The 15,344-nt window shown below is 42.4% G+C and overlaps 1 protein-coding gene across 1 annotated transcript in view; it reads left to right on the top strand.

Moving 5' to 3' along the window:
- Positions 1–15,344, top strand: part of USH2A (usherin) — a 545,087-nt gene that overhangs the window by 152,848 nt on the left and 376,895 nt on the right. The window contains exon 21 of the mRNA XM_066238179.1: positions 8,402–8,632. Within this exon, the coding sequence (XP_066094276.1) occupies positions 8,402–8,632 (231 nt within the window). The remainder of the gene's footprint in view (positions 1–8,401; positions 8,633–15,344) is intronic.

Genomic DNA, 15,344 nt, shown 5'->3' on the forward strand with positions numbered 1-15,344 from the left:
GTTCTGCAATCATCTGCGGACACTGGGGAGTCAAAGCTCTAGAGATGACGGGAGCTTAGTGAAAGCAAGGAAGATGCAGAATGACTTTGCATCTTGATGAATGCGCACATTTTTGGAGGAAGGAGGATGGAAGGGAAGAGGGAGTTGATCAGCATTAGGAAAAACACCCAGGGAGAACAGAATCCAGGAAGTCAAGGGAGGAGAGAGGTCTGGCAGGAGAATGTCGCCCGCCATGCCATGTGCTGTAGGAAAAGCAAGATAACTCAAGGAACATGGGTCTTTGGTGACCCTCTGGGGAACACGCAGATGAGCATGTCTGGAGCCGAAGCTTTGCAGGAAAGATGAAATGGTCCATTCGAAATGGGTGGTTCTTCGTTTTTTTGCCAAAATTGCTCTTCTAGTCAGGTTTTGTTGAAGATGACATTAACTTCTGTTCCCTTGTGAAATCCTTTCTTATCTGAAGGACAAATTATTTTAGTGTTCCTCTGGGGGAAATGTGTTTTTCTTAATCTCCAGACCTAGTATATTGTGTCAGAACTCCAAGTCTTCACCCGCCAAGCAGAGTAAAATCATTTGCATGGCAAAAAACATGAAAAAATAATTTTTGCTTGCTGTTTGACTTATTATGAAATATACCATTTCAGGGGTATTCAGGTCAGTGAGCGTGAACTTACTTGTTTCTATCGGAATACGAGGCAAAACCCAGCAGTCACAGATCTAATATCCTTCTTGCCACCTTATTTTTAGTAAATAAAGTGTTTTCTAAAATTAAACACCTAGAGGTAACTTGTAGCTGTTAAGTCAAAGGAATAAACAGTGGGCAAGTCCATCGTTGAGGCCAGTCAACAGGTTTGATGGAAGAAAGGACTAACAGTGAATTGAAGCTTTAGGTTTCTCATTTTGCGGTTTCTTCCAGTAGTAAATTTGCAATTTGCAGGGTACATATTCCTCCGATGAATTCTAGGGGGTTAGTGGGGAAATTTCACTCTTAAGCTCATTATTGGAGATCAAAAGAAGTTAACAGCATCTCCAAAATTTGGAAAAAGAATACCTAAAATCAGAAGTAGCATTCAGCCTTTTCAAAGCGCTAAGTCGTGAAAATGTGTTTCTTCCTTAAATCTGTCAGAGAAATAAAATTATACTTATAAGACTTATCTGGTTCCTGAAAGAGCTTGAGAATTATAATTTGCTCTCTTGTGCTTTAAATATTTATTTTGCCCTGGCCCAATAGCTCGGTTGGTTAGAGCATCATCCCGAAGTACAGAGGTTGCTGGTTTGATCCCTGGTCAGGCCTATACAGGAGCAGATCAATGTTCCTCTCTCTCTCCCTACCTCTTTCTCTCCCCCTCTCCTCTCTCACTAAAATCAATAAATGTTTAAAATTTTCTTTTATCAGTTTGATACATGGTTAAGATTGGTGCATTTAATCCAGAATATTCCATCGCTAGTCTTCTAGATTTTGTGCCCTGACAAAGCCTGAGATCTGATTTGAGGAAGGGGTTCCCCCAGAGACAGCTGCTTGTCTCCCCTTTCCAAAATCTTCCAGTGAGGCCATTGATGGCTTTGGAGTTGCTTCTGGGGGTAGGAGGGCAATGAGCAGATAGACTGGACTCTCTTAGAGTCTTTGTTGTACTTTCAAAATTGCCCTTTTGATCTAGAATATTTGTGCATTTCGTCTTTTGCAAATTAAGTACACTTGAAACCTTTATTAAGAGACATTCCTTGTGGAGACCCATCCTTGGAGGAACAGTGTGCTATTTCCTCTGCCTGCCATAAACTGACCTCCATACTACAAACTCAGACATGCCTGTCTCCCATTAAGCAAGTAATTAGTGGTGCATTAAGCTTTTTTTTCTGAATCCAAAGTAAAATGTATAGGCTGTTTGCTTGCTGGGTTAAAAACAGACATTGTTTTGCATGCAAGGTACATAAGTCTTTTCACTGTGAATAGGACCCACAGTGATTAAACAAGCACTCTTAATATGTTAATTTATAATTTTAATTACACAATCTTGTATATATAGTCATTAGTGAATACCAATATAAATATTTTTTTATCTTTTTATTCATACTGCATAAACCAATCATCCTGTTACTTCTCCGAGGTTGCCTCTTTTTTGTTTCATAATACGATCTTTGTTCTTAGTTATGAATGCATTTTGCTTGTTCCTGTCTTGAATAATCCCTCATTAAGCAAGTCACTTTCTGCTTCATGCTAAAAAGGGGGAAAAAATTATCATGCAAATGTGGCATGCCATATTAAAAAGCACATTACCAAACACTTTTGTTGCTGTCCTTCAATTAGTTTCCCTTCTTTGAATTTAATTCCATTTGTTGTTAAACTACTGTCTTGATGTATGGACTCATGAATCGGAGGCCGCTGCCAGGAAACTGGGGGAGGAAAAAATCAAAGCGTCTTCGAAGAGCCGCAGAGGCGAGCTGAAATGAATTTGCTTCACCTTTGACAAGAACACTCGAATGGCATGGGAATGCTCTGATGATTCCCCAGGGCTAATTATCCAATTATTTATTTCAAGAATAAAGGCATTGCTTCACAATTAGAGGAGTGTAAAGCAGTCTGAGAAATTTGGGAATGACAGATGACTTCGGTAACTTCTACGACAAACGGTCTCCGTGCAAACTAGTCCCACCCAGGGTGCTCAGGCATCGTGGGTGCCGGCAACATCCGGACAGAGTACAGGGGAGGTTCTCATTTGTGTGTTTGTTTGTTTTGCTCTTTCGACAACAGAAGTGATTTTACCCTTTTCCCCCACCGCATCAAATTTCCACGAGCTCTTCAGTGATTGTTCAAGTTGTCTTTCTCTTGATGAAAAGCTTTTGGTTCAAAGCAATAGTTTTTAATTGCCTCATGATATAAGTCGGTTCTTAGGAAAGAACCCGCACATTTAGGAGTTCATTTGCAATATAACTGAAAAATTCATTGCATGGCAGTAAAACAATTTACTGTTAATTACAAGGAGAAGAATTTGCTGTAGCATGCTCACAGATTGCCATGAATCATGCAGCACTCCTAGAGATTTATAACAGATGTGTAAGTGGGATGAATTAGCAGGGTTTAATAACAGAGACACAAATCATGCAGACTTCAAGGAGCTTTAATTGATATACTAGAATGTGACGGGCATGAATCACTCAGTCATTCACCAGTACTGTAACATATGGTCAGCTCAATATGCTGCCTCTTAAATCGGTTGGTGAGTCGTTGGTTGTCCCATATGGTGGAAGCAATATATTTTTCATGATTAAAAAAAGAATGCATCCATTTTTTAAAGAAATATGATTGCAAAGCATGTTTGTTATTGAACAGTAACCTGAATGCCAAACTCTTTTTATTCCCCATGATTCATTTTTTTAAAACAAAACAAAACATGGCAGCCTCCCAAAATACATAGCAACTGCTACTTGTAATACCAGGTCGCCAGTGGCAGTCTCAGAAGCAAATGGGTGCTTCTTGGCACACTTGAGCCAAGGTAAAGCCTATAGAAGAGCCGCTGAGTGATGAGAGCTATGATTATCGGGGAAATCCTTCAGACATGGGCAAAGCCAACAAGATCCTGGGAATGATGTCACTTTCCGAGACGCTCAGGAATGCCCAGATTTGCACACAGAACAACAGGAATAGGAGACCCTCACTTAGCATGATACAGAAGCAGCTGTGATGATAATATGACCCCCCCCCATAATAATAGGACATAACCTTTTATATCAACCTCTTAATTGCATGGTTAGTCCTTCAGGACCATTTGAAGGGAAATTCTGGCAGACCATTCCAGAGACAGCCACACCAGTCCTAAGTCATTCTCAAAGAATCGTCTCAGTGCAGGGGAACAGATATCCTGATGCGGAACCAGGAGTTGGTGGCCTGCAAACATTCTTTTATTGAAACTGGGGCCCGGCAGCTTTTGGCAAAGCGCTTGCAGCCCCCATCAATCTGACAGACCCGAAAAAGGAACAGTGCAGCCTTAGAACTGTGGCTGCCAGAATCTAATGTCAACAATTAAAATTTATTTTGATCCTTACCTACTGTTTATTACTGTTTGTATACACAACAGACCTCACTAATACAGAGATGCACTATTAGATGGAATTACCATCTGTTCGGAGTGAGATGCTGGCATCTGTCTTAGACGCTAAAACTAAAATGATATGATTTCTAACAAAATAGAATTAACTGCTTTCACTCGCCAACTTTGATTTGGGAGTGTGTGGATTCACCAAAAAGGATGAGTTGATAAAATGTGTAATGACCTCTGTCGTGAGGTCTGGACTGAGGAAAATAGCTTTAGTGGGGGCTCGCCAGGGCCTTTTTTGGTAGGGCCCTGCTATGGCATGCAGAATTCACACTTTTTAAAATGCTGCTTTAGCTTTATACCATACTAATTTAGAGTAAGGCATTAAAACAACACACTTATAATGTGTAAAAACTGAATCAGAGACTACAGCATGCAAAATACTGGGGTAGATGTGTACCCTGAATATGTGCAGGGAAAGAGGCAGAAATTCACCCGATCCAAGTGGCCATAGGTTCCACAGTGACACCCTTCAGAAAATATCAGCCGTATCTTCCCTGTGAGACTATATCTACTTTTATCCTACACGGACATCTATAAAAGTTTTACATCCACCCCATCCTCCTTTTTTTAAGCCCAAGTAATCTATTAAAAAAAAAAAAAGCTCTAGAAGTTAGACAACTGGGAGTCCCAAGGACAATGGCAGTCTCCATGCCCAGGCTGGACCAGGACCGCGCCGTCTGAGAGGCCAGGCTTCGTTGCTCCACGTCACAAAGCAACAAACCGCATCGCACCAGCGTTTAATGCATGTACACAGTGCATTAACTGTAACTGTAGTACATTTATTTGTGCTGGAGGAGACTGGGAAATGATGAAAAATCAATACCTTGCTGTCAGAGAAGCAAGTGTTACGATGCATTTAAGTAGTTAATTGCAGAAGCCCCATAAAAGCTTCAAGTTGGGGTAGCACAAATGCCATAATTACAGTCCAAGCAACTGCCTTTTCCTAACGGTGGACCTGGAGGGGTATGGGGCATGCCACACTCCTCGCTGCCCCATGCACAGTGCAGGAACGTGGCTCCTCCTCTCTCTGTGCAATCGATGGCTGATCACCACAATGATGGCCGATTACCACGACTTTGGCTGACGAAGGGTGTGTATTTTTCACCTGAGAGGTGATATCCCTTCAAGTCTCTCAAAGCTGCACTTTCTGGTTTTTCCTTATGTCATAGAATGCAGAAAAATAGTAATATTCATCTACCATGTTGGGCTGATGAAACATGAATCTCAGAGCTGAAGGGGGGCTAAGCCCACCTCCTGGGGGGCTGAGGGATCCATATGTCCAGCATTCCCCACCCTCAGTTTACGGACTGAGAAGCAGGGCTTGGACACGTTCAGTCCTAGAACTTTGAAACTGGAAGAAAGCCTAGGAATGATGAGGTCCATTATGCTTCTCAACACTGAAGTGTTGGAGGACAGGGAGACCCAGGAATGGGGTCACCCATGTCCCATGACAAGCAGCTCAAAGAGCCAGTGGAGAACGCGAGTTGTCTCCTTTTCCAGGTCAGTGTCAGTATATACATTCTTTCTTGAAGCAGACTCATAAGAAAGAAGGACATTGTAAAAATAGAGTTTGTTCCTTTTTACCTAATCGGGGGTTGTCAACAAGGCAACACTGAGTGATCTGAGAGTCTGGCGGGGTGGGGGACGGAACCCTTTCCTCCTCCTGTCCCTGAGTAGCCATCGATAAAGGTCAGTTGCCAATTGGAAAATCATGGTTTCATGACCAGATTTCTTGCTTGAGTCCTGGTCCCAGTGCTTGTCTGCAGGTGGTTTGGCCTTGGGGTATCTGGCCAGCCACCTTTTCTGTGACAGTTGTGCATCTCAGAGAAAAAAGTCAAGATCATTTTTCTATTGCCATGGTACCTGGGGATGTGCCCACAGACCCCTGCAATGCAGGAAGGCTGTTCGTTCCTGGATCCCTGTCTTCCTAGTGGAATGTGGATGATGTTTTAAGATACCGACATGGTCCTGCAGTCTTCAGAGACAACAAACTCTGCCTTGAAAAGGAAGAAAGAGGTTTGGCTTTAAAGACCTGTCATCAGCAAGAGCTTCTGCTCATTTTGCCTTCATTTCTTACCCGATGATGTTCGAAGTCCACACTACATAAATCCCACAGGCGTAAATTTAACTGTAATGATATGCTATTAATCAGTTTATAAAGTAATAAATGCTGCATAGAGAAGAATGTATGTTATCAAGCATTTTATAAAAGAGTGCTTATAAACAGAGAAGACAGACTAGTAATCAGATTACAGAGCTATTGCAAACAGTATAAGAACATGGTAATTTTATTCCAAGTGAAAAAAGACTCCGCGTGCTCTTCTTCTTTGAAAGGATGGATGTTGAAGTTCTATTTTATACTCCACATTTATAAGAAGATTTTCTAAGTAAATACAAAAAGTTTTTTAATGTGGATGAACTATATTCCTTTATCCAGTGTAATTTGAAAGATGTATCATTCGTTAGTAATAACAGTGCTTTGTATCGATATAGAATTTTGTTTCATAAAACCTAAAGCAGTTATGTATATTGTTTTTAAAAGCAGTATTGGCCCTGGCCGATGGGCTCAGTGGATAGAGCAGAGATCCCCAAACTTTTTACACAGGGGGCCAGTTCACTGTCCCTCAGACCGTTGGAGGACCAGACTATAAAAAAAACTATGAACAAATTCCTATGCACACTGCACATATCTTATTTTAAAGTAAAAAAAAAAAAGGGAACAAATACAATATTTAAAATAAAGAACAAGTAAATTTAAATCAACAAACTGACCAGTATTTCAATGGGAACTATGCTCCTCTCACTGACCACCAATGAAAGAGGTGCCCCTTCCAGAAGTGCGGTGGGGGCCGGATAAATGGCCTCGGAGGCTGCATGCGGCCCTCAGGCTATAGTTTGGGGACCCCTGGGAGAGTGTTGGCCCTGTGTGTGGACGTCTTGGGTCCCCGGGGTTCAATCCCTGGTCAGGGCACACATGAGAAGCGACCATCTGCTTCTTTCCCCCTCCCTCTTGCCCTTCTCTCTTCCTCTTCCCTTCTCACAGCCAGTGGCTTGATTGGTCCAAGCATCGGCCCAGGCCCTGAGGATAACTCAGTTGATTTGAGCATCTTCCCCAGATGGGCTTACCAGGTGGATCCCAGTTGGGGTGCATGTGGGAGGCTGTCTCACTATCTTCCCTCCTTTCATTTGAGAGAAATTTTTCTGTTTTAATTTTGTGTGACTTTCTAGGTTTGATTATATGAATCAGACAAAATAGCTGTCTCTTCCAGTCTTGGGGCAGTGACCTCATCTAGAAGCTGGCCCTGTGCAGACTGTGTGTGCCCAGGTCTTGGCAGGCTGATAGGTGTGAAGGAGCAGGTGCCTACAGCCTCCTGAGCTGGGCAGTGCTGGCTGAGGTGGCCAGGTGCACGTGGGAGTGCTGGGTTGGTCCTGATTGCTCCCTTTGTTTGGTGAAAGAGGCTTCAGGAGACCTGTCAGGTGGGCCGCAGCACCTAACTGGAGACCACGTCCACCCCATGCAGGTGGGCTCGAGCTCAGGCGTTTCTGCAGCTCCTGGGGAGTTCTGCAGGCCCCCGGCTTTCTCTGTGCAGTCTCTCTCGTGGTTGTTGTACCAGAAGCAGCCTCTGTGTGTGATGTCTGAGTGCTGGGAGGCTTGGAGAAGCTGCTGTAGGGGCTCCCAGTGCCTGGGGCCCCCGCCTACAGGCAGGAGCAGCTCTTGGCAAGCAGGCCGGGCAGGTGTGCTGACGCCCTGTTGTCCCCATTCCTGCTGCCTTTGTTCAGGGGCAGAAGGTGCCAGGCAAGGCAGCTGTGAAGAACCAGCTGGTGACCTTGCAGGTGGGTCAGAACCCTGGGTAGAGCACTTGCAGCCCGAGCAAGGTGGAGGGGGTCTGAACAAAGATGCTTCTCCACTCCTCTGCCCCCAGAGTTCCCCCTCGGCTTCTCTGTTTCCTCTCTCTCTCTCTCTCTCTCTCGTTAGTTCTCAGAAGCTGTCCACTAAGTGCTCAGTACCTGGGAGGAGTCACTGCTACCTCTCTGAGAGTATATTTCACTTGCTCATGGGAGGGCTGAGTCCAGCATCCTCTAAGTCACTGCCCTCTTTAGTTCGTCATTCAACTGTGTTTATTCACAGTTTAGGTAAACCCCGTCTCATGTGTTTAGTTCCTAGAACCATACGCATACTCGAGGGCCCAACAGGTAGGATTTTGAGTGTGATATCCACAGTGCACATGTCCATGCGTGTGAGAGTCTGTGTCTAGAGACGGGAACTACACTCTCAGCCATAGTAACAAGTGTTCTCTCCCACTCAGCGCCAGCGCAGCTGGGGCCGCCTCTGGTGGAAGGGGTCAATAGCACCACAGTCCGCGCACGCTGGCTCGCACCAGGACAGCTGAATGGCCCTCTTCCTGTCTATCAGCTGGAGAGGAAGGAGCCGGCCCTCACGGCAGCAGGCACCCAGGTGACAGAGGGGACCCGGTTCACAGGACATGGATATTATCAATTTCCCAGCTCCACTCACCCCATCAACACCGACTTCACCGGTAAGTATGTCGAATGTCACTTGACTTCAGAGGCGCAAAGGGCCATAGACGTTTCTGTTACTTTGATATCCTTTTTAATGGGTTTTTACTTTGTCTCTTTATGGAAATAAGAATTCAGCCCTTGGATAATATATATTAGCTTGATTGTGTCCACATGTCTTTATCTTTTTAGTGTTCTGGAAAAAGAAGTGGGGTAAGTAGAGGAAAGAAAAGGAAATAAAATAGATGTGGAAAATCTGTCGTATTAGGTCAAAGTATGTGCTAAGCTTGGCCATCGGACACAATTTACTAGAACTGTTTCTTCAGAATATTATTCACTGGCTCTGTGGAAAAGTCCTGGGGACAAATGCGTGTGGAGAAATGCCCCATGTTCTGGGAAGTTCTCAGGATATACATCAGGTTATTAAAGTTCCTAACAAGACATATAAGAAAGCGCTTTAACTTTATTTAGATAAGTACTCCTAACACTTGTGCGATGGGACTTTAAAGTGTAACAACTGTTAATGCCATGTTCTGTGGAGAGCGTGACAGGGAAATGGTACCTGAGGGAGACACACCTTGTGTGGCCAGCCCTAGAGTAAGGCAAGTGAGGCACTTGCTTCAGGGGAAAAGAAATTAAGGGCACCAATACACAGTAATCGATATAAATGTTTTAATATGATTTTTTTATGAAAGCCAATGCAAAGAATTCTCCAATAATGTCAAAAAGGTAAACAGAGACAGCATCTGACCCCACCTCGTGTCCTCACCGACTCATGGTCTTGCTGTCTTTCATGGTGTATAGTATTTAAGAGCGCTGGTCCACTATAAATACAGAGAACTGCAACTCTTCAGGATTCCTAGTTCACTTTCCCAGTTTACAAAGGAGAAGAGATATAAAATTTGTAAATTCAGAATGCTGTCAATGTAATCTGTGGGACAGTCATTTCAGAGTGAAGAGCGCACCTATAAAATGGTGCGCAGGTCGAGGACAATGCAATAGAATTCGTGTGACAAAATACAGCTCAGAGGTGACTGGTTTATTTTTGCCTAACAGAGTAAATAGTTTGCTCTTAAGTGAGGCTGGCGGCTGGTGTACATTCGCAATGAATCATGATCACCCTCCAGGTGAGATGTATTGGGATTAATGCGTGCTCAGCTCCAGGCCTGGGGAGGGTGGTGTTATCTCACTGGGAGTGGGAAAAGCAACCGTTGAGCCCCCTCTCCCTTGCTAGCCTTCTACATAGTGTTTGTAAGAGTCAAGGGAAGGAAGAAAAAGAATAAAAAAATAGATGTCTAGAAAAGAACCTAAGGGTAAAAAGTAAGATTATCTCCAGCGGACATAGAAGTGGCCTCCCCGGCCCAGCATTTGGCCGGGGCTGTGCTTCTTCAAGGGAGCAGGCCCCCCACGTTTCCCACTTCAGGGCAGAGCCCCGCATGTGTGTTGGCTTGGATTTGCCAGCGAGCCAGCAGACAGATTTTTGATGGGATCACCTACTGTTGCAGCAGCAAAAGATAGAGTGGCCCGTCCACCAGTAATAAATTTAGTCATCTGCCCTGTCTCCCGAGCGGGCCTTATACTCCGAGGTGCAGGGCTAGGGGCAGATGCAGTGTCTGGGAAGCCTTCCAAATCATGCCTTAAAAAAGTTAGGCCGTAAACACCGGGCTGGCTAAACAGGATCCTTCTGTCTATCACAAAACCTCCAGCTGCACAGAAAATGTGTTTGGAGTAGACATCTTTTGGAGGACAGGGCAGGGAGATGGTGATTTGGCTTGAACTGCTTCCTGGAGTCCTGGTGATTCGTGGGAGAGAAGGGGTTCTTCTGCACTCAGGTGTGTTCTGAGGCATTGCTGCCTCCTTTATACTAGTAGCTTTGGCTTCTGTTTCAGGCTCTCTTTAACTCTAAAAGTAATTGGTCTACCTCAAGTTAATAGGTTTTTTGGGGATATTTTTTACTTTTTTTTTTAATATTTTTTAATTACAGTTGACAATTGATATTATACTAATAGTTTCAGGTGTACAGCATAGCGATGAGACATTTATGTAACTTACAAAGTCATCCCTCTGATGATAATCTGCAGTTTGAAAAGCCCCTCAATTTTTGACCAGGTGGTTCAGTTATGATTCTTTGCTTAGACCAGTGGTTCTCAAACTTTTTGAAGTCAGGGCACATTTAAAATCCTACAAATAATTGTAGACACACTATATACAAATTTCTGAGAAATGTTATAATAATTAAGTCAAATATTAAAGGAAAAGAATAAAGTCCAAGCATGCTTTTATGGTAATTAAACAAAATAAATACAACAAAATTAAATTTATTCTGACATTAAAAAACATTTTTATGTTATATTGTTTTGAGTTATGCTTTTTAGAATTCATAAAAAAGAGTAGTTAAAAAATAAAATGACAAAAATGTTATCTTTTCATCTATATAGATACATTCTTAGTAAGATTTAGTAAATTCAGCAGATCCCGGTATGAATGTGTTAAGTTTTTTCATTCTTGTGTTTATGAGAAACATGAGCCTGATGTGTCCTAGTGATTTCTTCAATGTTTAGACATATATTTGAAAGGCAAATTCTCGTTTCTTCATCAATACATTGAAGAATTCCTCTCTTTTTACTCTTAATTGTGTTGAGGGTAGAAAATCCTAATTCACATAAATAGGATGTTGAAAATTGTGGTAAAATGTTCAAAGCTTTTTTAGATATTGCCACATATTCTTCTTTTAGAGAAATCCAAAAGGCTTCAAGAGACAATTCCTTATGTTTAATCATCAATCCAAAACCCCCATCATACATATCATCTTAACTTGACACCAAACAAAGGATAGAAGAAACTTGCCTCCAGTCTTTCCGGGGAACATGGGGGGTAGTGTAAACAATCCAGTACCACAGCTTAACAGCCTTTTGCAACCTCATCAGGCAAGTGAGGTGGGGGGTTGGGCAGACTGCCAGCTTACAGCCAATTCCCCATACCTGTCCTCCAAAAATCTAAACTTCAAAATCCCTGTTGGTTTTCTGGTCCCCAACAGGCACATATTTCTCTGGAATACCATAAGGCACACCTGAAAATCTTCTAGGGCACACACTTTCAGAACCACTGGCTTAGATTATGGTGTGCACCATTGGAGGTGAGCATACATTTGCTCTTTCTCTCTACTGATCTGAACAATTTAGTGATGATGGGAGATCTACTCAGTAGCAAATGCGGAGTCCCTTCTAGGCTTTTAGCAGGGGAAGCAACAAATGCAACATAATGACATGATCTTATAACCTGAGAATGACAGCAACACTCAGGGTGAAGTGTCTGCCTGGTAGGTGAGATCAGCGGTCCTTTCCTCCCCCTGAACAAATACACTGCTCACAAAAATGGGGATATTTTAAAATGAGTATAAAGTGATAAAAAAACAAAGCATTTGATTTTTTTTATTAAGCAAAAACATCAGAAAAGCAAATGACAAGTCAAAGAAAGTTTAGTTATGCAAATAAGATTCAAAACCAACTTGTATTTCATTGGTGAAAATGCACCACACAAAAGGCTGAAAGTACTGGAGTGTCTGCATGTTCCCTGATCCCCTAATGTTTGTGAGCAGTGTAGCAAATAGAGCCTTCCCTCCCTGCTGGAAATGAAAGGGGAATAGATCACTTTGTCTTCAGAGAGAGAGAAAGAGAAAAAAAGGTTCCTTTGGTTCAGAACCTCAGAGTAAACCCACTCAGTTCACATAAAGAATTTAGTCCTCTCCCTGTTGTGCTAGTATCCCAACAAAAATGGGGCAGAAACAGAAGCATGAAAATACCATTCAGATTGGCATTCCAAAGATGACCCTCTCTTTCTCTCTCTCCTTGTCACTCCCCCCCCCCCATTCCTATTAGTGAAAACAGGTCTGTGATCATTTGGGGGAAGGTTTGACTATTGTTACATCCAAATGCCAATCACACCAGCCTTTTAAACTGCCTTTCCTGGTGACCTGGCCCTGAAACCAGCAACTGCCTTTGGGGAGATCTTTGTAGCAAACCCCTAGGGATCAGAGTGTGCATGCACACCTGGGCATAATTCCCTTTTGTCTACATGAGGAATGTGATTACCTGTGTTGAGTATCTTGCAGATGAGAACTCGGTACACTTTTCTTCATAATAATGCTGTTCAAGGACACTACATGATTGTCACACATTCTGGTCTCTTAGTATTTCATTTGTCTTCCCCAAAATGCTCTAGGATCCAGAGATACAATTAATTACCGACCTGTGTAAAGAGAAATGCAACCAAAATCAATATGCTTTCAAAGAACATATTATATAGATATAGATATATTTTTTACTGTATATTTCTGCATTATTATTATTCTTTATTGTTTTCAGTGAATTGGGACATTTCAGCACTTCATTAAAGGAAAGCTGATTATAAGCAGTTATAGTCAAGGTACAAGCAGGGCAAGCTTCCTCAGATAGACTAATTAGTAAAAGCATATTAATTCTGACCTTCAATACCCTTGGTGTCCTAGTATTTGTTTTCCTATGACTGGGAGGAAGTAATTTTGCCTGGAAGTGCTTTAAAAAAAACCAAAAAACACCTAAATAAGATGCCACATTTTTTCAAGGCAAATCTGAACCATAGATTTTATTTAACCTTTGATGTTAGGTTTTGGCCCTAGTTATTGAAAAACAAACATATGAATCTGCCCTATGGCCTGGCGATCTAATGAATGGGCAATAGTGATGTAGGGAAATGAAGGCAAGGGTGAAACCTAGGGACCTGGGAACGAAGTTTTGATGGGTGTGGCTCTTGGGCAGTGCCAGGGCTCCTTGGATGTGTCGGATGGTGACAGAAACAGGAGAGATGTGACTGTCTGAGCTCTTCTGTGTAGACTGAGAGGGTCAGGGCCAAAGTCACAACGTCTTAGAATAACAGAAGTCAAAACTAACCATACTGACAAAGGGATATTAAGAATTGTTTAGTTTTTATTACCTTTAGCAGTGCTTTCTGATGGCATTGCTGACATTGTTAGATGGGAGAGGACCATTCTTTTCTTCCCATTCACCAAATTCACCATGAAAGCCAATGTATGATGCATACTCGTGTGTCAGCCCTTGTATTTCTGCAGCACCACAGTTTGAAGCAAGCATGTGTCTGTAATGTCACCTGGTAGTTGAATCGTTCATGGTGGAGTTGGCCTGGGAGTCAGTTTAGTTTCACTTTTGAAGTTTATCTCTGATTGAACAAAAGAATCATTTCAACACATGGCTTCTCTTTCTTTTGCCAAAAATTTTATGCTGGTTTGCCATTGCCAAAGACATGAAATTTGGTGAAATGGCAAGTTTGTCTTGACATGAAGAACCCTTCCTCCCTCCGTCTCACCTTCCATCCCTCCCTTTCGGCTTTCACATCTCAGAGTCAGTCTAGAGCAGGACTTTACAGAATTTTATGAACGTCCACATATTACGTATTTTTGGCTTTGCGAATGATGAGGTCTCCGTCCCAACTACCAGCTCTGTCCTGACAGGGTAAGAGCAGCCACAGGCAATGTGTACATGAATAAGGGTGGCCCCGTGTTTGTAGTTGCTGTTGTTAACAAAATCTTTTTGTTCCATTTTTATTTAAAAAAATTTTTATTGATTTTATTTTTTAAAGAAAAAAGGGGAATGGGAAAGAAGTTGAGACATCTCTTTGTTGTTCTACACATTCATGCATGAACACACAATGCAGTGTACAGATGACTTGTTGCGTAATTTTGTACCTGATCTATATAATTTTGTTGACCAGTGTCACCTCAATAAATTTAATAAAACAAAAAAAAGTAAAAAAAAATAGTCACCAGGAGGAAGGAGAGGGACAAAACAGCTGCTTAGATACTGCGGTCATCTCAGTCATCCTGGAATGGTGGCCATGCCATCCTCACAAATGGGGTCCCACAAGAATTTCATAAAAGAAAGATAAAGGACCCATGGGGAATTTTTTTGTGAATGAATGATGGCATGGTCCTTCCTCCCAAACAGGCAGCAGTTTGAGAAAAGAATATAGATATCTCTTTCTTGGCTTCTCCTCCTCTTCACTTTCCTCCCTTGGAATCTGGCCCTTCTCCTGTGTCGGCCTCGACCACTGTGTTTATACCAGAGCTGATAAAAGTGGTCTGAGGACCGCTCCTCACGCCCTCATTTCCCCCCAGGTGTTCCACTTCTGTGACACATCCCTAGGACCCACCCACTAGCCCTATGGCTGCTCTCTCATCCAGGTTTGTGTGGTGGGTCTCTATACCAACAATTGTCACTCTTCTCCACACTATTTTTCAAACTCATAATCTTTATTGTCATCCTCTTGCTTAAAACCTTTCCATAGTTTTCCATGCACTGCCTAAACTGTTCTTTGCTTACCTTTTTGGAAGCATCAATACCTAACAGTGATAGCTCAATTTGTTTAGTCTCTGTTAGCCTAAGATGTATAACAAAGTGTGCTTTATGCTTTATCATGCTAGAAACAAAAGGAAGTTCTCATCAACAGTTCTTAGTTGCTGGTGAAGTTTCTGTCCATTGTTCTTACTGGAGTGGTATGTCAGGGACTGTTTTCTATCTCATCATAGCTCTCTAAGTGTTGCTCATCTCCCTGATACAAGATCTCCTTAGGCTTATTGAATTTTCAGGTTAATGAACATTTTGACACTTTTACCTATACATATCATTAGGGCTTACTGCAATAGGTTTAAGATGACAGGCATAATAAACATATACAGTA

Source organism: Saccopteryx bilineata, chromosome 1 (genome assembly GCF_036850765.1).
Source record: "Saccopteryx bilineata isolate mSacBil1 chromosome 1, mSacBil1_pri_phased_curated, whole genome shotgun sequence".
Taxonomy (NCBI): domain Eukaryota; kingdom Metazoa; phylum Chordata; class Mammalia; order Chiroptera; family Emballonuridae; genus Saccopteryx; species Saccopteryx bilineata.